General features: G+C 35.7%; 2 protein-coding genes across 4 annotated transcripts in view; one reads left to right on the top strand and one right to left on the bottom strand.

Moving 5' to 3' along the window:
* LOC138323454 (atrial natriuretic peptide-converting enzyme-like) overlaps positions 1–19,097 on the top strand; it is a 74,339-nt gene extending 55,242 nt beyond the window's left edge. For all 3 annotated transcript variants that reach the window (XM_069268082.1, XM_069268081.1, XM_069268080.1), the window contains 16 exons: positions 1,016–1,083; positions 1,778–1,932; positions 4,592–4,627; positions 5,510–5,746; positions 6,353–6,466; positions 9,729–9,992; positions 10,340–10,483; positions 11,005–11,112; positions 11,483–11,599; positions 12,772–12,904; positions 13,275–13,391; positions 13,667–13,716; positions 14,223–14,403; positions 14,566–14,837; positions 15,154–15,311; positions 16,413–19,097. In XM_069268082.1, the coding sequence (XP_069124183.1) occupies positions 1,016–1,083; positions 1,778–1,932; positions 4,592–4,627; positions 5,510–5,746; positions 6,353–6,466; positions 9,729–9,992; positions 10,340–10,483; positions 11,005–11,112; positions 11,483–11,599; positions 12,772–12,904; positions 13,275–13,391; positions 13,667–13,716; positions 14,223–14,403; positions 14,566–14,837; positions 15,154–15,311; positions 16,413–16,592 (2,334 nt within the window). In that variant the 3' untranslated portion in view covers positions 16,593–19,097. The remainder of the gene's footprint in view (positions 1–1,015; positions 1,084–1,777; positions 1,933–4,591; positions 4,628–5,509; positions 5,747–6,352; positions 6,467–9,728; positions 9,993–10,339; positions 10,484–11,004; positions 11,113–11,482; positions 11,600–12,771; positions 12,905–13,274; positions 13,392–13,666; positions 13,717–14,222; positions 14,404–14,565; positions 14,838–15,153; positions 15,312–16,412) is intronic.
* A 2,261-nt stretch (positions 19,098–21,358) lies between these two features.
* On the bottom strand, positions 21,359–25,224 carry LOC138323453 (uncharacterized). Its single transcript, XM_069268079.1, has 4 exons — positions 25,113–25,224; positions 24,404–24,554; positions 23,718–23,798; positions 21,359–22,782 (listed from the first exon to the last, which is right to left on the bottom strand). The coding sequence occupies exons 2-4, from the start codon at positions 24,507–24,509 to the stop codon at positions 22,682–22,684; spliced, it is 288 nt and encodes a 95-aa protein (XP_069124180.1). The 5' UTR covers positions 24,510–24,554; positions 25,113–25,224; the 3' UTR covers positions 21,359–22,681.
* Positions 25,225–25,239: the final 15 nt, after the last annotated feature.

Genomic DNA, 25,239 nt, shown 5'->3' with positions numbered 1-25,239 from the left:
GTTTTAAAAGAATTTTGACGAAGTTTGAATCAGAGAATTTTTTGAATCGTTGAAGAGCGAAAAACGCTGAGAGAACGAAAGAGCGAAAGTAGGCACTTGTTCGATTAACATATAGATAGTTAAAGTGGGCGTATGTTTTATTGATTGATTAACAAATTCATTCCTAGTTGAGAAACCAAGTCCTTGTTAATTTATATGCAAAGCGAGTATGCTGAGGGACTGCTGTCAGAGGGGCAAGCCTGGCCGATGCATACAAAGATAGATGATCCCAACTCGATCATATGGATATATTTCTCATACATGTGGAACTCTTCTACAATTATTTGGGAAAATGTCGAATGTCAGCAAGGAATTGGATGGAACAAATATTGAGAGGTCTAGATGCGATGTATTTCTGCTTGTTTTACGAACACATGTTTACAGATGTTGATGTATTTCGTTTTAAAATTCTAATCTGTGTTATAATTCGTTTGCCACATAGATATATTTTGTATAGCAAAGTATAGCAACTAGCATTCTTCGATGATGCTTTTTCAAAACATTTAATACTTATTGTTTCTTGTTTTTGTCTACGTGCATATTGTTTCACTTTTAATTTTCATTTGAAAACCCAAACTTTGTCTCTGTTACAATAGTTTTAGGACGGAGCTTATATCATTTATTTTCAATGTGTGACTAAAAATGTAAAGCCCCGATTTACGATTTAATTAGCTACAGGACTCAACGGTATAAACAATGATCCAGTTTAGCTTGGATTGGAATGGTTGGACCTCCCTTCAGCTTTTATTGGAATAATCAGTCCCCGTTACAGTTTATATTGTGGTTTCTTTCTAGGCTCTGATGGGCCTTCTCATCCTCGATATCTAGACATTACTGTACTTGCAATCCCTATGTGTAAGGGTCGTAAGCGACCGTGACCCCTGAATAGGAAGAGTTCGTAGTAAAAATGTCATCTCTTCGATTACTTCAATGGATGATTTTAAACATGTTTTTATTTATTTCGGTCTTGTTACAGATGCAGTTACTTTTTAAAAACAGTAGGTACAGATTAGAGTATAACCGCACGGAGATTCAATCGATCACGTAAGTATTCATAGTTTCCTCATTTTACCGTCGCATAGTGAAAGTCGAATTTTACGAAATCGGTTAAAACGAATTTACAACTATAGCGACATAAGTAGTATAGCCACTTGATAGAATTAAGTAACTTAAAAAACTATATCGTATAGCGAAATTAATTTAAAAAATACAATTGAATAAGACGACGTAATTAAAAAAGAAGCAGGTTTGATCCCTGATTTTCATTACGGTGATTCTATGATTTTAACCGACTTTCATTTTATTTCGTTTTTAGAAATGTGATTTATCAAGAGTTTTATCACAAAATGAACAATTAATTGATGATGTTTTAGTTAGGTCTACGCCGCTCCATTACGTTTATTTCTACGAAGGATTTGTTCTGTTTATAAACAGTAGTGAATTGTTTTATAATTTCGTTTCAACGAAGTCTTATCGACATGACTTTTGGTGTTTATTGATATAAAGCAAAATGATTGTTGATCTGAAATCAATATTAGACTTTGATCGGTCGTCTCTTTTTTGGCGTCATTTCACTACAGTTTCTTTAAATCATTGATGGTAATAACGAAGTGATATAGCTAACTTTCAATACAATAACTTCAGATTTCGAAATGGATATATGAGGTTAAATATCTCATGAACATCAAACTTATTAAAGTATCAATATCAAGTTAACATTGTCACTTTTTTTAACCAGGTCTGGTAGTGTGATTGTGACTTTCACCTTACATTTTGTACCGCCCATTAGTGTAACACCAGACTCGGAAATATTCATATCATCACTGCTCAAGCGCCCTCTGGATGGCGATTTATTCACTACCGACAGCAACTCCGTCACAATTCAAGCTCAAGGTCAGTGCCATCTACTGCAAATGCGTATATAAAGTCATCATTGGGGATCTAATTATAGTAATTTGCAGTATTTTAGTTTCTCATGTTTCGAATTCGTCTCGAAGTTTTATTTTTAGTTCGCGAAAAAGGAAGGCCGAAGTGATAAAAGAGTACGAGACTTCAAGGAAAGGAAATGCGTTTCCTAATGCATGATACTATATCTCATGAATCATATATTAGATGTCAGACGCCATACATTCGAACTATAATTCAGATTAAAAGATCGTTTCAAATATAACAAAATAATTTTAGAATTTACGTAAAAGCTAACTTAGCTATACTTATACTTATTTGATTGCGAACACAACGTCAACGAACAAACCATTAATTTACGAAGCCGATACCTTCTATTTGTCACGATATGTCTCATAGCCACATAAAATGTAGGGTCCTTGGCATGGTTTCATTTAAGAAACTATTAAGATTAATCACATAATATAACCGTATCTTACAGCCTAGCTTAGGTTCTGAGGCAGTGGCAACTGCTGTACTTTTAGTTCGAGCCTATAGAAATCCTATAGATCAAATTGATTTTTTTCCTCTTGACATAATCAACTGATCTTGTTCGTCGTTTGCTACAATAGTATAAAAGATAAAGGCCATGATCTTTGCGCCTCATTAAGGTATATGTGATTCAGATTTGGCATAATTTGTATGACATCCAATCATCATGGGACTGCCGTGGGGAGAAGGTCACAGCTGAACAAATTGGGGGTATGACATCCCTACACCTAATTATTAGTTTACACAGACATTTAGCGAGACCGGTTTGTATATCCAAGCTTCTCTCGGGAAGGCCTGAAGTGTCACCGTCTGATTGGTGGGAGACAAAGGTGTTGCACGTTATCATATGGCGATGTTCTTTTCACGGTCAACCGAGCTATTTCTGAAGACAGATGAAGGATTAAATAGAGTGATGGTCATTGATTTGATTTTGGAAACATTTCTTTTTTTCTATATATACAATGCTTTGATGTATTGTACCAAAATGTGTAATTAGACAAAATATGTTATTGCTAGGCATCCATTGGAAGAGATTGACCACGGAACAACGGCATACAAACACATATATTTGTCTTACCTCAAACGCATAATTATGCCTAATTATGCTGACATTGTGTAATTCATACCAACAGGATTTCTGATTGTGCGCGATATTTGTTCCCAACAATTTTATGTTTTGGAATTTTTTTTTTGCTCGAGTTTTTGTTCCTAAATAATCTTTGTATTTTTTTCCTCGAGTATTCAGGTCATGAAATTGGAATCAATACTAATTCATCACATATCTCGGACGGAGAATAATGAGCCTACCCAAGACAGCTATTAGTATACCATAATTATTATGTCAAACCTGTAATACCTTTATTAGACACATGTGCCGTCAACATGTAATGTCCTGATTAACCACGTGACATTGAAATCGCGATAACCTCATATATTCATAACCTTCTAAGATTGATAATAATTTAAAACACGGATGTTGTCATGATATATTTAGATGCATGCATAACTACGTATGTGCTTATCTTTCGAGTGTATGAAAATCGGAATTTCAAACATGTGTTTACGTACCAGATCGCTTCTAGTCATACATAAAAAACTTTCGTTGGAGTTATTGATGTTTCAAATATTCATCGAAGAGTTTATCAGACAAATAACAGAAGGAAATTCAATGCAGCTATTCTCCTTACACTACACATCGATTGGGAAATGTAAATAAAGAAAAATGTTCTTTCTAAAACATCATGAATAAATCGATCATCAATTACGTAGCGACAGTACACGTGGCCTTGTAATGTATATCATGTGGTATCGTATTGTCTGCCTATCATACATGGAACTTTCTTGTTCTGATATATTTAGTATATGTAATATACATGTATCTTACATAGGTAGTTTCTATTCATTAGTAATTCCGACGGTCCAACTTATAAGAAATTATTATATTTAGAAGGAAACTTAAATATTGAATATTAAGATAGTTAGTGTCAATGTTAGGCAAACTTTATTTCTTCAGGCTGTATATTGTTTGGTTAGGGATGTTGCTGGTGTTTTGACAGTGTCTGTATCGTCTATCAGATGAACGTTTACATTATAGTAAAGGTTCTCAATTTTCATAAAAGATGTAAATAGGAAATATCTTCAACAATCGGTGTAATATCATATTGTAGACATGCTTCTGCATTATGACGTCATATTATGTAAACAAACTTTCTATTCCGGTTACTATATTTTGCGATTCCTATTTAAAGACCACAGAGATTGGCTTCCGTTGGATAAAAATAGAATTGAAATACCTTTCAAGTTATTCATAGAAATGAACTAAAATAATAATCGTAATATTCGTGTGCAAATGTTGAGCATTTAGAGCATATGTAGACTTTGTGGTCTTTAATAAAGTATGCATATGAACGTATTATATTGCAATTTTACTGTATGTACTTATTGTTTTATATTGTGTTGTAAAAACGTACGACTTTGCATTAAGAATTCACGTCTTCACATAATTCCTGTCGTAGTGTCCATATTTTGTCACAAATGATATAACAATATGGTACCATTGATATCGAGTGTCTGTATCAGTCTTACCTGTGTCAGTCCCTTTGTTGTTTATTTACAGCTATCACCCCAACCACCACACCACCACCACCTTCAGGTAGGTCTTCACATGTAAATAAAGCAATTAATATCTAGTAAATAAATCAAGAAATAAATTATTAAAAAGGTAGGCCTTTTTAGTCTTTCGTAGACAAGCATTTTTAAAGCGTAAATATTTCAAGCCCATCTGAGATTTGTTACATTGCTTATCATACAGTAGAAGAGGTATACATCGACTTATAAAATTGATCGGTACTAACATATCCTGGTGGTCCTAAATCGACGTGATTAAACGCTTTTCAAAGGACTTTGACACCAAAGAACGATATTTCATAGAGAGGCAATAGATACATAATGCTCAATTTACCAAAATATGAGTATTAAGCACACATCTGTTAAAATAATATTGCAGTATTATGAATTTTAAGAAAAACCACAATTGACATCACGCATAATTCGTCTCACTCACCGCCATAACTGATGCATTGATATACCTTAGATATAAGTTGAGAGTTTGTGTTTATCTGTGATTACCTGTACAATGATTTCACGGTATTGTTGTCACCTTACTCCATCCATTGTTAGGTATTAATATATATTGTTATTTGTATTGCACTCTTTGTGATCTATATTCTATATAAATGTATTAATGTAAAACTTAAAGGACAATATAACCAGGTGTTCTGGAATACTAACCGCTCTTTTCTCCATCGACGATGCTCGCTGATTATTTTAGGTCAAATCTGGTTCAATTTTCAATCTCAAACTAGGATTGGACAACGTTGACAGGTTTATCGAGAGATATTGAACAATTGGTCATAATAATTTTTCTTATATGAAAATGTGTTCTTCCGTGCCAATATTTGGATAATGTATGCCTTGTCCTGTCCCGTTCGGGTCCTAAAGATGTTATTTATTTTTTCATGTTTACTTCCTACAGGCCAGTGTTCCGCCATTACCTTACCAGCATGCCAGAACGCCACTACGTACCACTACACGATGTATCCCAATCTTCTTGGTCACATGTCCGACCAACAGGCCATGTCAGCACTCTCAACATACGGCGATCTTTTCACATTTCCTTGTTACGACTACTACAGTGACTTCTGGTGTTCAGCGTGGGCGCCCGAGTGTGTCGGAGGTCGGACCATTCCACCGTGTCGGTCCTACTGTGAAGGTAAGTATAGGAGAATTTCAAGAATTAGAAAAATATATTTAAGCATTGAACGTCTTTTAGTTGGCATTTATAGCCAATATAAATGCCAACTGGACAGAAGCAAAATTACCTTCTACTTCATGTTGGATTTTCCTCTGTCCAGTTGGCGTTCGTTTATATTGGCTATGAATGTCAATTGAAAAACGTTCATTACTTATATTTACATTTGGTTACAATTTTATGTTGAAATAAGAAGGGATCTTGCATCTATAATGAATTAATCATTCGTTATCGTCGTGATCGCTGGCATGACAATTGTGACGTCACAATGATAATTACGTCAAAACAAGCAATCGAAGTTCCTAGTTTATATGAATGCCATCTGCTCTTGGTAAGGTTACGTACTGGGATTTCAGTGAAAAGTAATATTACAGTCAAGTTTATATATAATGGACACCTAGGAATTTATCATTTTGAAAATCATTTCTTTTTCTTTGTATTAACGATAATCATTTTTGCTTAATTTCCATTTTCGATTCTATTGTTCAGTAATTGTATCAGTATAAAACTTTGGGAATGGTTATATAATATGATGTTTTTACTTATTGTCATTTTATTGTTTTGTAGCGGTCAAGGAGAACTGTGATGGTCATTACCCCAGTAACATCTCGTGGCCTGTCCAGTGTAGTTCCCTGCCAGACTCCAGTGACCCCTCGGTCTGTCGGAGTAACCCATACATACGTGCGTTAGCCTTACTTTTGTCTTACTATTGTTCTTAACTCGAATACAATGCTACGAAACGCTGAGGCGTTTCATTGATAATACAACATCCATTATGATGCAATATGTTTTTGTAATTGCTTTTAACTAAAATAGCATTTCTGAGTTCGAATTTAAGAATCATGTTCACGGAAATTAAGAAGGTTTATATGTTTGCAGTCGTTCCAATGGAAATTGTTGATCACCTGCTGATTTTTCTGATTGCTTACAACAGAAAGTTTTCAATGAGGTGATATTTCATGGATGAGTTGTTTTTTTCACCAAGAATCGTTTAAGGCCAAATTTCCATTAACATTTGTTTCATAGAAGACACATTTGACATCTACAATAACTACGCATTACACACGATTCATATCAAATTATATCATATAAGTGAAACATATACCGATTACTGTATCAAAAACAGAATTTTAGCTGGAGATTTAATAACAATTAGAACTACTATTATCATGTTTCTTCCTTTTGTCACTTATCTGATTGGGTTTGGCGTTGTTTCGTGGAATTGTATGGCGAATGCATCAATCTAAATTTTTAAAATCTTCGATAGCACTTTAAGGGCTGCAATATACAGGTCATATTTTCCGTATTTGAATAACAACAATAACTCGGAACTGCTGTTTGGATTAACCAAATTAATACGCGTTTCGTTAAATCGGTATTTAATTATAAAGAAATGTCTTGAGCACCTAGTAGAAGTATTTAAATTAAAGTTTAATAGGGGATATTATTTAGGAAAATATTTCCCGGCAGGATTAAACGTTGAAAATCGCTTAGATACTACCGTTGGAATTCTCGATTGGAGAAACCTGACATCATTTATTACAGTAACAAGATTTGGTTTAAATGCAATGAAAGTAAACAGTGTTACGAAGCATATCAAATAAACGATGTTCTAGAGGCATTGAAAGTAAACAATATTCCGTGAGAAGACGTAGATAGTTACGATGGAAACAAATTAAACGCTGGTTTCCTTTCTCATTTATTCTCATTACTTCCCTTGTGGCCAAAGCTGCAAATTATCGCCAAGTCGTCATCCTTCTCATCTCCCGTTTATATTACCAGGTAACTTCTGCTATGCAACGTCTTTATTTGTGGTACTGCACTTTTAAATTGATATTGATCGAGTGCAGGGCTGCGTTTCAGAGACAGCTGTGATGCATTCCTGGCATATTGTTACATCATGGTACTGTACGCTATATAGTATCTACTCCATCTTCTCAGATTGCTGAGTCGCATGTTCTCGTTGTATCGATTGTTACGTCAGCTGTCTTTGAGAGGAACGTCATTAAGTTTTGCGAATCTATCTTGGAAACAAATGACGTAGTAGTCAATACTGAAGACAGAAAAATCATTAACAGTGGATGTTTTTAGTCATACCGTCATAATAATATTGTTTTGGAATTCATGTCTGTAAAGTCGGCAGTATTTTCAAGGATATAATATAAATCGCATGTCCGTCGCACAAGCAAAATTATATTTGTCTAAACGTAACATGTTTAATATGTTAACGTCAGCACTTTCTATCTCTTGAGTCACGAAATCGAGCATCTCGTGGCACCAGTTCTCAAGTCCAAATCATAAAGGTTTCCTTTTGCGATTTCAGTTTCTTCCATTAGCCCAACCAAACCAATAATATATCTGCTGTTCAATCGTCAAGCAGCATCAGTACTTCCGAAGGCTAAGCCGTGTAGCGATACCATATACAAACCCCACGTCATACAGATATCGACAGACAAGTTAACGCCTTGTCTTTCCCTTCTCTTATTACAGAGTTAAAGACCTGTCTTGTCTACGGACTATGACCATAAAAAGTGTCAAGGCTGTCAATTGTTTCTCACCATCGAAATGCCAGTACACTCCAGCAAATCCGGTAGTACTGTCGTGTGCTTTACGTGCTGCGATTTATGATGCAATAAATAAGAAGCGGTGTCACTGAACGACCTTTAGAAATTACTTATGTCCCTCAAACAGCATTACTTTATAGGGTCAGTAGATGTTTGGCGAACAAAAAGTCAATGCTATTAATTAACGGCGTGATATTGACGCGTCGTGGTGCGGGATCAGGAACTAATCGCTGATAAATCAGGAACCATTTGCATTTCCCATAACGTAGCTAAAAGATTCTGATACAAACCATCATATAACATGGGTACGAGGCGATATTTGGAACTGACTTCAATTTGTGTAGACGAAAGTAGTACCATCTTATATAAGAACATGTAAGTTGCTAAAATCTCTGGAAGTCAGGAGCGACGAATTAGTGGCTGTGTTATTCTTACCTTATATTGTTAGGTAATCGTAAAACCTTGTTTTTTTGTAAATTTTTCATAAAAGTACATGACATACGACATCACTAAGGAAAAAAACTGCGTAGAGTTTTGTGTTGGTGTCTCTTCTATATAAATAGGCTAATTGCTGACGAAAACTTTGAACAGCTAGGATTAATCTACGTCTTACGTTTGCATCTCAATATCGATTCAGTCGCCTTTTAACCATATGGCTTTAAAGTGTAATATTACCATTCATTAGCTCGATATAGGGGCAAATGGGATAAAAATCGTGGTCTTCATTTTAACAACCGTTCATTACTTATTTTGGTCTATTTCAGTCAAGAGCTGATCCATTACGCAAATGTTTGAGCAGACAATTACAGGTTCATGTCATTAGCTTATATATAACCAATTTGCCTTAAAGTTGCCGTCACATATACCTACCGTCTTTGTTTCTCTCTTGATCTAGTCTGTTATACCAATTAAGTTATACTGAGCATACCACATTCGTTTGTGATTAAATATCGCTACATTCATGATCAGATTCATTTCCGCTAACTTACATGATCGCGAATGATAGAAAACAAATAATAAATAAGATGCAATATATAGCATTTTTATGTTAGAAATAGACAGTTGCGCTAACAGTTTTCTTTACGAAATAGTATCAAAGAGGAGATTATAGGAAATTTCCTCCCATCAATATAACTACTCAGTAGCGAAATTTTTGCTGCTACTGTTGTGCTGAATTACCTATTATCAATAAAGCCTGGTGTATTTTCCCTAAAAAACTAGGAATTCGCTTATTATTTTCAGAATGTCATTAATATAACAATCGTAACGAATGCGTTAACCTGTTCAGAATCAAGTTTGCGCTCAAAGGATTGAATCGCGCCAACATGAGTACATATACAGTATTCGAATGTCCATAACATTATCTATCTATGTTATAGCCGGAAAGTGCATCAAGGTAACTGATCCCATGTTAGAAGGATGTGTCCATCTCGGTTTCACGGAGACAGCATTTCCAAACTACGCCGGTAATATCGGGGAGACATCAGCCGCCGACATGCTCATGTTGCTTGGTACCATCGAGTCTGCTACGACATGTAACAAACACGCTACCTACTTCGCGTGTGCCGCCTTTGTCCCCAAATGTTCCGGAAGTGAGGTTCCGGGTCAACATACCATTCCACCATGTAAAAGTTTGTGTGAAGGTAATAAAGCATTGAAGATAAAACGTGTAACATGTTAGTACAGCTTGACTTAGTTAACGTGTATGTGAAGAGCAACATCTATTTAATATAGAGGGTAAAATTGATGAAGAACAACGTCTACTTTCAATACAAGCATTAGATGTACTATACGTATTAGGACCTGTAATCTGTGTAATATATTGAAGCATATCTATTTTCCTATTACCATGTAATAATGTAAAATAAATGAAACGCTTATTATGATAAAGGGAACAAGACGATAAATTCAATTTTCAAAATACGAAAATATTGATGAGTGTCATTAAAGCCCTCTTTAAGACATGTCTGTCATCTGTCTTTCAATTCAGGTGTGAAATCTCGTTGTTCAATATTTATGGAGATCTTCCACTCGCCATGGCCGGCGTCCCTAAACTGTTCTGCATTCCCTGATGTCAATGATACCTCTGTGTGTTTAGGATACGCACAAGCACGCGAACCACCCGTGATCGAAGGTAAATACTGCACATCTCACGACAGTCTACTTTATTCAGATTTATCCTGACTCACAATCTATCTAACATGAGAGTGTATTCTCTGCTTTTTCAACGTATTCCCTATATATGATTCAGTATTTGCATCTGTAAACAATTCTTAATTTTTTTTTATCTCCACACGAATGTTAAGCTTTCATTGTCAGCTTTACCACAATTTAGAGCCAGTGACAATTATGAATTTTACTTATACATTTTGTATAAGCGAAATTCTGCATCATCATCATAGATTTGACAGAATAATTTTGTTTTATTTCAGTAAATATGATTAATGCATAGGATGAGTAATCGATCAAACCATCTTAAATACAACGAGCAACATTGAAAATATAAGTCCCGTATAGTGATGAATATAATTTCAATACGTAAAGAAGATATATGGGTCGTAAACAAACTTAATTCCTCTGGTTCTTGAAATATGATTTGTGGACAAATGCGTCTCGTCGACAGTGATATAACGTTGCGTATGTTTTATTTCCCAGAATGTAATGATAGAGAAATGCGCTGTGACAATACCACATGTATTCCTCAATCCTGGATCTGTGACGGATACCTCGACTGTGCAGATAAGGCAGACGAGATGCATTGTGGTATGGCATCCTACTTAAATAATATTGATAAAGCGAATTGATTTTTTATGCTACTAAGCATAGAATAATGCTGAAGAATTTAAAGAAATTTGAATTCAACTTGCTATATATGTGTGGCGAAAACCGACTCTATATAAGATATAGTTTTAATGGGGCATGCTATGAAAAAAGGACACCTATGCTTGGATCGAAAATGATGGATGATAAAAATCGTAAATATATACTAAAATACATATCAAATAAATATCTTGACGCTACATGCCTTTAATTTTGTTCTTGCTATTTTTTCATGAAAATTATCAAAAGGAGTTGAGGGACAGACGAAATAGCATGTATGTAAAGTGTTATGCTGACTATTGTCTTATTGTAGCTTCCTGTTCGTCTGACCAGTATCAGTGTCGACCAGTATCCGCCCTCTGTATAGACAAAGTCGCCGTGTGTGACGGTATCACAGACTGTTTTGAGGATGTGGAGGAGGCTGGATGTGGTACGTACATAACACGGGTTAACACGCACACAACACGGGTTAACATTTACACAACACGGATTAACACGTACACAACTTGGTTAACACGTACACAACACGGGTAAACATGTACACAACTTGGGTTAACACGTACACAACACGGGTTAAGTCGTACACAACACGGGTTAACATGTACACAACTGTTAACGGGTTAACACGTACACAATACGGTTTAACACGTACACGTACACAACACGGGTTAACACGTACACAACACGGGTTAACACGTACACAACACGGGTTAACACGTACACAACACGGGTTAACACGTACACAACACGGGTTAACACGTACACAACACGGGTTAACACGTACACAACACGGGTTAACACGTACACAACACGGGTTAACACGTACACAACACGGGTTACACGTACACAACACGGGTTAACACGTACACACAGGGTTAACACGTACACAACACTCATGGGTTAACACGTACACAAAGGGTAACAGTACACAACACACGTACACAACACGGTTAACACGTAACACAACACGGGTTAACACCTACACAACACGGGTTAACACCTACACAACACTGGTTAACATGTACACAACATGGGTTAACACGTACACAACATGGGTTAACACGTACACAACATGGGTTAACACGTACACAACATGGGTTAACACGTACACAACATGGGTTAACACGTACACAACATGGGTAAACACGTACACAACATGGGTTAACACGTACACAACACGGGTTAACACGTACACAACATGGGTTAACACGAAGTCTATATACGTAACTAGAAACATTTTACACCAGGATCACCTTTATTACCTGAGGTCCAATAGCTATATTTGATTCACAATAGCTCAAAATCATGTACACCACCATATTATTTTTATTTCATTTTCAATTTCATTATTAACTCCTATTTCCAAAATTATATATAATAAAAAAGTTTCACCAGAGCAGATCCTTCATTGAATACAGTTGGGAAGTAGTACTCTGTCTAAATATTATTACTGACAAGCCAACTCTACCCACTGGCACAGACATGACAAAAGCTAACAGACATGACAGTGTCTTTTCGATGGGTAAATTATAAGACAGAAACTGTAAATGTTTTTTTCTAGATTATCTTCATTTGTGATTATGTTATTGTCATATTTCACAGTAAAACTTGGTGATGGATCGTCCAGTGGAGTAGTTCATGTCCATAATGTGGCGTTAGGAATTTGGGAGGAGGTGTGTGCGGACGGATGGAACATTACACTCAGCCAGCTGGTCTGTCAACAGCTCGGGTACCAGTAAGTATACATGTGCAAAGGGATAGAGTACTAGTAGCAAAAACTATATCGTCAAAATGTTTATTTGCCCTTGGTAGTATTTTTTCTAATTCTCATTTTAGTTATCATGAAAGTTTTTCACTTTGGTAAAAGAAATACTGCAAACATGGATAAATTCGCGAATATTTTATTTAAATGTAAATATTTTGCGATGGTTTTATTTTTGCGATAGATAAAATTTACGTCAGACTCTGTTAACCTTTTTCAAATTATTACGCATTGGGAAGTTTTTTTCCTTCACGTTATTTGCGTAATTTGTTCCTAGTGTTAATTTCCAGGTTTACTTTAATATCATATCGGTAACCTGTTAATATATGGTTCTCATTACCAGGTATGCTATGAGCTACATCAGTAAGGTTGCATCACCTGGAGGAACGAAAGCCATTCTCCACAACTCACCACATAATGCCAGTGACCATACTGTCCTCCAGAGCTTCCTTACTAAGGGGTAAGATTTACCAGATAGCTGTACTCTTGATTAATAGATGTAATGCTTCTGAACAAATCAAATACAAACTTTTATACCAAATACAATAAAACGTGGTCACATAGTCTCAACATTTATGGCTATAAGTAACGCTTTCAAGATTTACTTTCAGTTAATATCTGTGGAATCAGAACTTATTCAATCTTTATGTTTTGCTCTCTTTCACAAAGAAGACGAATTTTATACATTTGCTTGTCTTCTTCCCGGTATTTATGGCTTATGCGTTACGTTTTCAGTTCTTCCTGTCCAAGTAACCAGGTTGTAAATGTTAATTGCGGCCCTCCAGGTAAATAAAGTAAATTACAATAGCTACACGTATTTATTCTTACGCTATTCCGTTTTTGTATGTTAAGGAGTTATCTGCTCTTGCGGTAGGTATTACTTGTGACGTCATATGTTTGCGAGGATAACGTTATATTTTTAGAGAAAAATGACGTACATGAATGTCACTCGGATGTAACCGTCGTACGAGCGCATCTAATTAGAAACAAAGGGACTACTTTCATAACAACATTGGAGCCACCCTCAGAAAAGCGTCAGTTCATCGATCCTGTAAAAAATATACAAACAGTTTTGTAGAATAAGGATGTAGTTATTCAACTATTTTTTTCCATACGCACAGTTAGGGCGTAATTAGGTTTCATGCAAAGAAAATGTTTGGTTTTCTTACAAATTCATACACCTATATGAATTATGTTTATCACATAATAAAAGATTTGGCATGAAAAACCACTTAAGTATAATAAGCGAGTTAGCGTTAATCAAACTTATCTGCCTTGCATATCATTACAGTGTGTGGTACCCGACCTGCTAATTATAAATCTGCAACACGGATTGTGGCGGGGAAAGAGGTGGAACCAGGAGCATGGCCCTTCATGGTCTCCCTTCATGGCGGTCCAGCCGAGCGATTCTTTTGTGGTGGTACGCTTCTTAGTGAGAAGTGGGTTCTCACCGCCGGCCATTGTCTCGGAGGGTAAGTCCTTAGACAACGTTTCTGGTCACGGCACCAGTAATGGTTTTTGATGAAGAGCTTTATATCAAGTTTGATATGGTTTTATAATAAGGTTGCGATTATAATTGTGCAATGAAATATTTATACAGAATAATTAGTGCTTGAATCCAATATTATTTCTAGGACAACTTCTCCTGGCGGTATTACCTTGAAGATCGGAGCCACGAGACGAGAGACTTACTCAGAATTCAGACAGGTGCGAAAACCCAAAACGTTATACGTGCACAAGGGATATAACCCACAGACAGTCGACAACGACATAGCACTGATAGAACTAGCTGAACCTGTGTACTTTAATGACTATGTCCGGCCGGTCTGCCTCCCACAGTACGGTCACGTAACACCTGTGGGAACGAGATGTTTTGCAACAGGCTGGGGCAAAGCCAACGAAACAGGTAAGACAACTTTCCCATTGTTGTAGTAGTATTGTTTGGCCTATTTTATCTCATGAATGTGTAATGTGGCGTTAACATTTCATACATCATATATTTATGTCATGGGCATGGCTGTGGTCAAATTCATTTTCTCCAATATGCTATCATCTGCATTTTAGTTATTATATTTCTGAACAAGGAAAAAGTCTAAAAAGAACAATTACCTTTAAGTCACACGTGTTGGAAAATATACATGTAGATGTTGAAGTTGGTTTTAGTATTCAGATTTTACAGTGAACTAACCAAAATTCTTACCAAACCTGATTCTTTGTTCCAGCTATGGATTACCAAAGAGCTATACAGGAGGTCAACCTTGACGTGGTGAATTGGGAGAAATGTCGCCGGGATATCGACAACTCTGATATTTATACTCCTTACAAACTTACAGCAAACATGATGTGTGCCGGAGGTGGCGTGGGGCATGACGCATGCTCAGTATGTATATTTCGTTTTTGTATTTTGATTCGATGAATTAGTGATCAGAACAATAAATATACATAAACGAGAATCAATCTACCTTTATACAGAAAGTCTGAATATATATATGAGGAATTTTCTCTCTTTTTTAGGAAAATGTATTTAAACTGAGCAACTGAATGGTAAATATCATCAGTAGCCCGAGATCGGTCTCTAACTTCATGTTAATTAGTTCAATAAAAACTACTTCGACACCCACAGTATAATCTACATTTTCAAAATCAAAACAAAACAAACAAGCCCGTCTCACAAAAGAAGCTCATCTGTCTAGTCTAAGGAAACGACAACACCAAAAGAATAAATTGACCTAGATGGTGGAATCTATGTCTAGAACAAAAATGCATGTAATTCATTCTTCAAACAGTTTATGTAATCATCGGTACATCAGTCTGTAATAATGATGTACGGTAATCATTCGTGATCCATATGATCGATAATGCGCTGACAGGAATCTTCAGAAACACCCAATCCTGAGCTGCAGATCGCCTTCCTCAGTTTTAGGTTCGATCTTGGCTTGGGCGATTTCACTTGAGTGTGTTATCCATACGATGGCACTGTGGTTTTCTCTTGTGGTTTTTCTCTTCTATAGAAAACAAAAGGTGCTTTTCTTGCGACTTGTGTGATTAATGTTTCATTATATGCATGAGTATTACAGTTAGGATTATGTTACCCGATCCAATGCCATGCACCAGACTCCGTCATCCTTATGGGAATATACTTCATATATAGCCCTTTAAATTTACAGTTTGATATTTCGCGGTTTCCTTCACAAAGGCTACATTTCGCGTTTCACTCATTCCTATAATTTTAAAATGCCAGGTGAAATTTGCCTGAAAAGAGCAAAAGGTCAAGTCTCATTATACAATTTACATGAAATGAACTGAAATTACCTGAATTTTTATCATTTCATCATATCAAATTGACCTGAAGATGTTTTGTCAAATTGACCTTAATTTCACATGAAGATTTCCTCCTTTCTTCATGTCAAATTGACCTGAAAATGTATTGACTTGTAAACACGTAGCTTTAGACAATTCTGTCATCTCTTTGTTTTATCAGGGAGATAGTGGCGGTCCTCTTCTGTGTCCAGCCGACTCCAAACGGATGACATGGTACGTGGCAGGAGTAGTGTCGTGGGGAGTAGGATGTGCTGTACCGAACATCCCCGGGGTCTATACTAATGTGCCTCTATATTTAGACTGGATCCGGAACACCACGCGCAACCAAATACATATATGAACACCACGTGACATGTAGATGTATAACCATTGTTATTCCGGATGCTGTATACATTTGTATATACTTAAGAGGGCAAGAGACGACAAACTATAAGGGATATTTCCACTGGTGAAATATCATTGGTCTATATGATAGCAATATCGCACAACGTACATTTTGTATATATTGTGATGATCTCAGTCCAAATCTCTGGACAATTTCAGTGATTTAATTGATGATATTGTCCAGTTAGGTAACTTAAAACTGAGGCAATATTATCTCTAGAAACAATGCCCTGGACGACTCCAATATAGAAACCATTAACTCTTGTCTACAGGAGAGAGGTAATAGCGACTGCTATTTAACGTACGAGACATGTTTCCGTGGCAGGCGAAATCTCAGCGCACTGCCGAACCCCAATTATTTCTTCGGACTAGACATGTATGGACAAATTAGATCCATGCCCATGGATTGTACAGATAAGATATATATCAACGTGAGTGCTGGATGGAAACTGGAAAGTAGCCCCTTGGCATTGTGAAGTACAGGCTCAGAACAACGCCTGGTAATTGAAAACTGGCATTTGCAGATTATTACATCAGCAGATATATATCCTAAACATCCCAAAACGTCTGTCTGTCCGTCCGTAATAACCTTGTTCCTATCAGAAACAGTAATGACTTAATGTTAAATGTATCGAAGGTACATGTTACACGGTCTGTGCTAGTTATTGAACATGACAGGTATTCACATTGGAATTCAATAAACATCAATACAGAGAAGGGGAAGCAACTTTCGTCAGTGAAGAATTGTTTGTTACACGGAGTACCGAATTCTGTAACTCCAGTTCGCAATACTAGGACACAAAGAATTCTTTTCGTGCTATGTGTTCTTATCTTCAGAGTCCATATCATAAATTGTGATACCAATTAAATGTTTATTTGAATGAGTAAATCAATACACATGTTTATTTGTACATATACATATACTTTAAGCTGGTTAGCGTACTCAAAGTGAAGTCTGTAAATAAGCATACTTTGGGTTAATTCTGTGCATCGGTACACCTTAAGTTATCTCTACACAGCTGAAGACATGATGTCTGTATATGCTGCTTCTATACATTTGTGTAGCTAGAGTTGTTTCTATAAATCAACATGAGTATGTTTGCCTTATTATTTGTACATCAGTATACCTAATATAACTTTAGTATACTGTAAAGATGGATATGTTTAGCCTGTGGAATAGCCTCCAAACTGTTAGCAGTGTAATGCTGTGTATCTATATACATGTAATGAAATCATTCACATGTAAGAATTGAAATTGATAATATGTTCACGCATGAATTCCGTCTTTGCCTATTACAGAGTTAGCTCCCTTGCTGGTTGGTATCCATTGTGACGTCATTATTTTGTGGGCGTAATTTACGTCGTTTTCTCCGAAAAGTATGAGGTTACGCTCGCAAACACATAACGTCACAATCAATGGCTACCCGCAAGGACAGATAACTGTAATATAAAAATACAGGATATGTTCGCAGAGATTTAAAGAAAATGAAATAAGCGAGAATGTCCACACCGCGAATAATTCCACTTTTACAGTAATCACTTTATCTTCAGTTTATATACTTCTACAATCGTGGTAATATATGATTTAGCCATTGTTCTTCATGAGTCAACATACCATCTTTGTGTCGTTCATTGTCTCAACTTATATGTACAATATACTTGGTGTTCCATAATTTGTTTACAATCACATACATTTGTATCTGATTGGTCACCTTCATTCGTTTGTATGACTACGAGTCAGTATCTGATTGATCTACTCCGTTAGTTTCTATGACCACGTGCCAGTATGTGATTGGTCTACTTCATTGGTTTATATGACCACGTGTCAGTATCCTATTGGTCTTCTCCATTAGTTTCTGTGGTCTCATCGCCAAATCTGTTAACTTAATTGGTTTTATGATCACGTTTCAGTATCTGATTGGTCTACTTTATTGGTTTATATGGCCATGTATTGTCTGTAAATCATATTTGTTCTCGTGGCATCACATTTTCAGAAAATAAAATTTTAATATGCTTTTGATTTATCATAATTATTTAATATGATATTTCAAAGTAACGCGAAAGACATGACGAAAGACGCTCTTTCAACAGGGAACCAAATGGTCTTCTCGGTATAATCTAAAAATATCCAATGTTGGTTATCTATTGCTATCGTAACCATGGATGAAAATTCGGTTTTTTAAGTACATATTATCTATATGCACGAGATTATGATCGATGAAGTGGTATTTAAAGCGCGAATAAACGTAATTAATATGGAAAATTCTGAATTGTATCGTACATGGCATAACGGACAAAGGCAATATCTTACACGACCTATAATGAAATCACTAAACTATATAAAACATTTGTCAGCGGAAGGGATGGGTTGAATGTGTCTGTACTATATAAAATGCTGTATGTTAAATGCCAGTAATGAACAAACATTTTTATTCAATAAAATATTGTACTTACACCACTATCTTTCTTACCTTTGTGTTGTTTGTAGTACCAACATCTCATTTCTCCATTGTTTGCACCCAATACCCTATTGCTGCGTTTTTGTTATTGGTTGGTTAACTTTAATATCATATTAACGGCTATTAGAACGCCGCCCCCCCCCCCCCAGTTTTTTAGGCTATGGAAACAAGAGAAATGGATACAAGAGAAAAGTATACCAGAGCCGTCATTTGATCATCATTCTGTTGAATTTAGTATCGAATGGCATTGTACAACCAAACCAGTCTCGTGAATTATGACCATAAAAGACCATCAGTTTGCTCCTGGAAGCTACCACACAGTCTTATGTTGACTTCTTTACTCATCTAAACGCAATGAGCAGTCTTAAAGAAAACGCATTCTCCAATAGCCGTTGCGACAACAAAACATACCATTAGCACTTGCAACAATGTGTTCCGAGAAGGCCACGAAGTCATATGACATGGCAGATTGGTGCTCGGTGTGAAAAGAGATCAATGACTAATGATCAAAGAACTCCTCTCCATAAAGTGGGTTAGTAATCCTGCGTGACATCAGCAAAGGTGAAAAATTGTCATCGTATCTATTGCAACCGTGGCTATATAAGTGTAAGGGACACAACATAACTTATCCGGAATATTGCGAGGACTGATCTTGCTATCGACCAAGACGATCTGCATTGCAGCAAAATTGCCTACAAACCGTCCACAACTTCTTCTATAAACAATACCCTTAAACTGAAGAGGTGGAGGTGTTTAACAGGGCACGAAGAGATGTCCATCAGATATGAAAGGTAGGAGATTGTTGCATTGTGAATTCGAGCTCTGCTAAGCACCCAAAGTTCACGAGAAACCTATCTACCAAAGTAGGGAAAGATATTAGGACAAACAGGCTTTGAACACTTTCTTGAGAGCGGACCTAAATGTAAACGGTTTATAAAACGTAATCCAGACCATGCTAAATAACTCGCGATGGTAAAGATATAGAACCTAAAATACAAGTAACTCCCAAGAACTTAAATATAATAACCAAAATAAATGTCACAAAGTCACAAATACCCTCCTAACGCAACTTCGCTAGCCAAGGGTATTCAGCCGATATTCTTCCCTTCAAGGAAAGCATTGGACTGAATACCCTTGGCTAGCAAATTTGCTCCTAATTTGCTAAGATCAAAACTCTGACAGATTTCCCGCTGACAGCTAACCATAATCTAAACCACATATCGAAGTGGCTTTTTTTTTTTTTTTTTTTTTTTTCAAAATGTTGAATATTTCCACCTTTTTCCGTTTCAGTCCAGCATCAACACCATAAACATTTTTTAGATGCGCGTCTGATCAATTCGAAATATTTTATTTTGTTTTCATGATAGACTCCCAATTCCAACCTGTGAAAATCAGATTTCTGTGATTATTAATGTCGTTTTTCTTAAACCCAGAGTTTACAGTTACACGAAATAACACAATTTGACAAACCTTGAGACGATTCCATGTTCCACCCCGGTATCCAACTATTTTTCATCTTAGATACTGACAAGTTCAGTGCAGTTTATTTTCGTCTCGACACTGTTAATAGTTAGTTTCTTCATTCTAATATTGAATGCCTTGTAGGAGAGATCGATTGCAGGTAAATCTTTTTTTTTCAAACGACCAATTACCGATCTTTTGCATTCATTACGAAGATAGTACTGATTGGCGTCTGTATTAGGCAGGAATCACCGTCATCGTGTCATCTAAATTCATTTATAAAAACTTTCTAGTCAAAAACTATTTTCCAGTGGATTCAGCTTTTCATTTCCCCACGATTCACCACGTTAAAAATTGACATACCAGGTACGTCGTTTGCATCACCGGAATCCAAATTTTCTTCCACGACCTGGGCTCTAAATTTTTGTTTTGTAAAACTGACAAATCCAGCTGTAAATTATTACGTAGCATTTTCAAGCTCCGCCTCCTTGCTTGTCAATCGTTTTATTGGTTGTCTCGCGTAAAACCCGCCCCCTTAGTGCATCAGAGTGACATGGGAAATAGGAAGATGCACCGTCAGCTTGCCTTTCTATTTTTCATGAAGATAGTCATCCAATAATGCATTCTATACCTTATTCGGGTTCAACAGAAATACAGTAAAACCATGGACATTTTCTAAAAAAATGAAAATGTTTAACATTCAGTGCTCACATCCGACACCTTTTGAAACAGAAAAAATACAGATAAGGCAAGTCATACATCGTCAATTCACTGATGAAAATCGAGGACACCAACAGGTTGATAAAAACAACTGTATGCTTTATTTCACAATATAATACATCATGTATAAAGCAGTTATAAAAAAAACATATAATAAATACCCACAGAGTTGCCCCCCAGGATGGTGATTTCACAAGCTATTAACAATATATATATTAGCTATGGAAATGGTATCTACGGTAACAAAAATGTACCATCGTACATATTCAGTTAAAATTGTACCAGATAACTTGTGATTTATGTTGTAATAGTATGTAATGATGAATGAATAGATTTATAGAACTAAATGCTAACAACGTTGGAATATGCCAGGGGAGATAACTGCTGAATATATCTAAAGATCCACATTACAACACGATTTTAATACAAACTTTGCTTTATGCACATAAAGGTAATCATCACTTATGGATATGAATTGGAGATATTGAAGAACATAAAATATTTGGTCATCTCTTAAATTTTCATGGAAGGAACATGCATGCTTTGGCAATGTTTGGCTTTTGAAGTAATTATTTGACATTAGAAATTCCTATTTTCTAACTGTTTCACTTTTTGTAACTTTATATCAATATCACTAAATACTAATAACTTTGAATTTATCTAGTTATAAAAAGCAATATATTTGCATTTGAAATTAATTTTGCTTTAGAAATAACCTATATGCATACAATGAAACAGGAATGACTCATTTATGTGAACCACAGCTAGGTTTGACTTTAGTAACTTGGTGTCATCCTCGACACTCCAGGTATTCCGATCATTTACAATATCTACACCCCTGGCCTATCTCGAGAGTACAACTGGAGGCAACGGAACAGAACAGGTAATTAAGTTGTCTGGCGTACATCAAAAGAGCCGTATAACAGTACACTATGGTTGACTGTGTGGCGTTGAAGTTGGGTGTCGCTCTCTATGTAGTCTGCTAAGGAAGACTTTGCAGGCCTGTGATAGGTTAAGATGTTTTCTGCTGTCTTCAGATTTACTATGAGATAGTCCAGGGGTCTAGAGATTGTAAGTGATTGGAACCCATGGAATATCGAAGATGACTTAATATAAGCAAATTACCACGTTAAAACAGAAGAATTTCTTTAAAAACTATTAGTCTTGAAAGGTTGCCAGCTGTACCGTAGAAACGTTCTGTACATCTTTATGGACCGTCTGAAATTTGTCACCTAGTAAGTGCTGAAGGGTTGCTTGGTATCAGTCAAGTGATGATTTTTCAGGAAACAATTATCAAACATTTTCAGCTACTAGTAATTGATATTTTCCAACCTAAGACATGTTTATCCTGATACCATGTGAGAGCTACAGTAGAGATTGTAGAAAAATAATATCTTGTTGTAGATCAAGTGCCAATCAACTTGTCAATGTTGGGATATCTCCAATCATCCTCGGCCATTTTCTTCAGGGACTGCCTCATCTGTGTTAGCCGTTGCTCATGGATATCTAATAAAATCAAATAAGATACATCTCATATTATTACAATATGCATAAAACATAATTGGCTATTCAAACAAAATTTACACATACCTCTTTTTATTTATTAGCCTAGTAAGGTTAAATATATACACATGTAACTCGTGTGAAGGACAAGAGATCTCAAATGCAAAGGGATCTTGGTGCCCACCAAGGAATGATCTATGTCTGACAATGGAAAGAGGGATCTTTTTTCTGCTTTTCAAAGTTTGACTACATCCTACATATGAAATTTGAGACAGATCGCTTCAGTACTTTCTGAGAAATAGCAGAAAAAAACCCACTTCATTTATAAAAATCATAGATGGCAGCCTGTCGGCCATCTTCTTAACCAAATAGTCCCAAAATGCTATATACACAACTAGGGGAACCTGCACATGAAATCTGAGACAGATCCCTTCTGTACTCTCTGAGATATAGCAGTAACAAACTTCAAGTATCAGAATTCAAAATGGTGGCCTGTCAGCCATCTCTACATCTACTTATTTTGAAGATCATGCCGATATTTTTCACCAAATGGTCCCAAAATGCAATATGCATAATAAATTAGGGTCCTAGGGCAACTTGCACATGAAATTTGAGACAGATCCCTTCAGTACTTTCTAGAAATAGTGGTAACAAGAATTGTTAACTGACAGAAAGACAGACAGGCAGACTGACGACAGACTACGGACAAAAGGCTATTTGAATAGCCTACCATCTGATGATGGTGGGCTAATTAAAAACTAATATAGAAAAGTATACATAAGTAGAAACTACGTAATCTTTAGACTATTCTTACCTTATGGAAAAACAAAGTCTGACCAATCCTATGTTAAATTAAATTCCTCTTTAATTCTACTGTAGTATATATACATTGTATTTACAAATATCATGTATACACGTACATGGTAGGTGTATCTTACCTTTCTGTAATGCTTTATAACTTATTTCTGTGTCATGTTCAATCTGTAGTTTATTCATAAATGTCAGTGTATAGTGAAACTCTGTAAAACAGAAAAATACAAACATCTAATGTATTCAAAAAGTCTTATAAGAGTACAGTACAAATGTAAAAGGCTTTTAGTGATGCACCAAAGCATATAGAGTGAGACATATACTGAAATAATATAATTAAGTATGCATTAACATCCTTCAGATTGTTGAATAAAAAAAATACGAATAATTATACACATATATCAGGTTTCATGAAAGTTGATTGTAAATACATTGTTCAGATCAACTATAATTGACCTTTATCTGATGAATACATATGCATCCAGTAAATATTTTTATCTATGCAGAAAGACCTTTGTTTGTCTAGCTAGTGCTTTTAATTGTATTGTACAATGTTTATATGTAAGGCCAAAAAAATGTATGTCTGTTTAGAGTTACATTGGCAAAAAAAATAGGGTCAGTAGATCGGGAGGTGGTTTTTATAGTGTCTTTTACTCTAAAATAATGGCCGGAACCGGAGTCTGAGATCGAAATCCTGACTTTTAATTTTTTGTTTTTTGTAGAAAATGGGAAAAATAAATTAGGGTTGGTCGATTAACCCTAAATAGACATATTAATTTTGTTTGCCTAAGCTGTCAAGAGATACAATGTATACCTGAAGTTCTTTCTCCATCCACCACTGGTGATCCAAAGAGTTTCTTTTTTATTGGATCTTTACTTTTAGATTTGATATTAAACAAATCACATGCTATTGATGCCATTTTCCTTTATTATGTTGTTTTCTTGTAGTTATAGGTGCTCATTTCCTGTAATTGTGAAAACAATATGTTGATGAAATAAACACCTTTGTACAGGTATGTTTTTTCAATTTATCATATGTCACAGACAAACTAATAGCTTATAATTATTTTCAGAAAGTACCAGTCCAGGAATGTATGTCAAAATAATGCAGATTGCTTATTCCTCATAGTATACAGTATAAGAGCATATACTACTGTCAATGAACTACATGTACAAACATACATGTTTATGATAATAGCAAGCAAGAGTTAATTCTGTTTACAGGATACATGTATATATTTTTTTTTATTTCAATGTACACAAATAATAAACGTGAATGACTGACTGATATTGATACTGTAAACATAAATGATTCTTAGTGGAAGTTTTTTTTATCATGAACACTAATGAACGGGTAATCTTCTTTGTCAAGAAGGTCTGGTGATAATGAAAGGGGAACAGATGAAGAAACTCAATTAGGATATATGCATCCCTTCATCATATAGTTATATTTTGCGATGTGTGACGGTGTCAGAGTAAGAGAAAAGTAATTAAACAGTCACAAAATTTAGGTAAAGTCTCACCTAATGGTTAGTATCCACGGTGACAACCTATTTGTCAGTCGTCAGTTGGAAATCGACCTTTTGTCTTCAGTCAGGCCTACACCGGAATCATACAAAGAGTTTGCTCCCTTGATTTGAATTTTACTTC

This window comes from Argopecten irradians, chromosome 5, assembly GCF_041381155.1.
Source record: "Argopecten irradians isolate NY chromosome 5, Ai_NY, whole genome shotgun sequence".
NCBI lineage: Eukaryota > Metazoa > Mollusca > Bivalvia > Pectinida > Pectinidae > Argopecten > Argopecten irradians.
Note: the sequence above shows the minus strand (reverse complement) of the source record. Positions and strands in the feature narration are given on the sequence as shown.

Coding starts and splice junctions, on each gene's coding strand:
- LOC138323453 (XM_069268079.1), bottom strand. CDS start 24,509: ATGGCATCAATAGCATGTGATTTGTTTAATATCAAATCTAAAAGTAAA. Junction 23,799..24,403: donor GGATGGAGAAAGAACTTCAG/GTATACATTGTA, acceptor TCTGTTTTACAG/AGTTTCACTATACACTGACA. Junction 22,783..23,717: donor TTATAAAGCATTACAGAAAG/GTAAGATACACC, acceptor TGATTTTATTAG/ATATCCATGAGCAACGGCTA.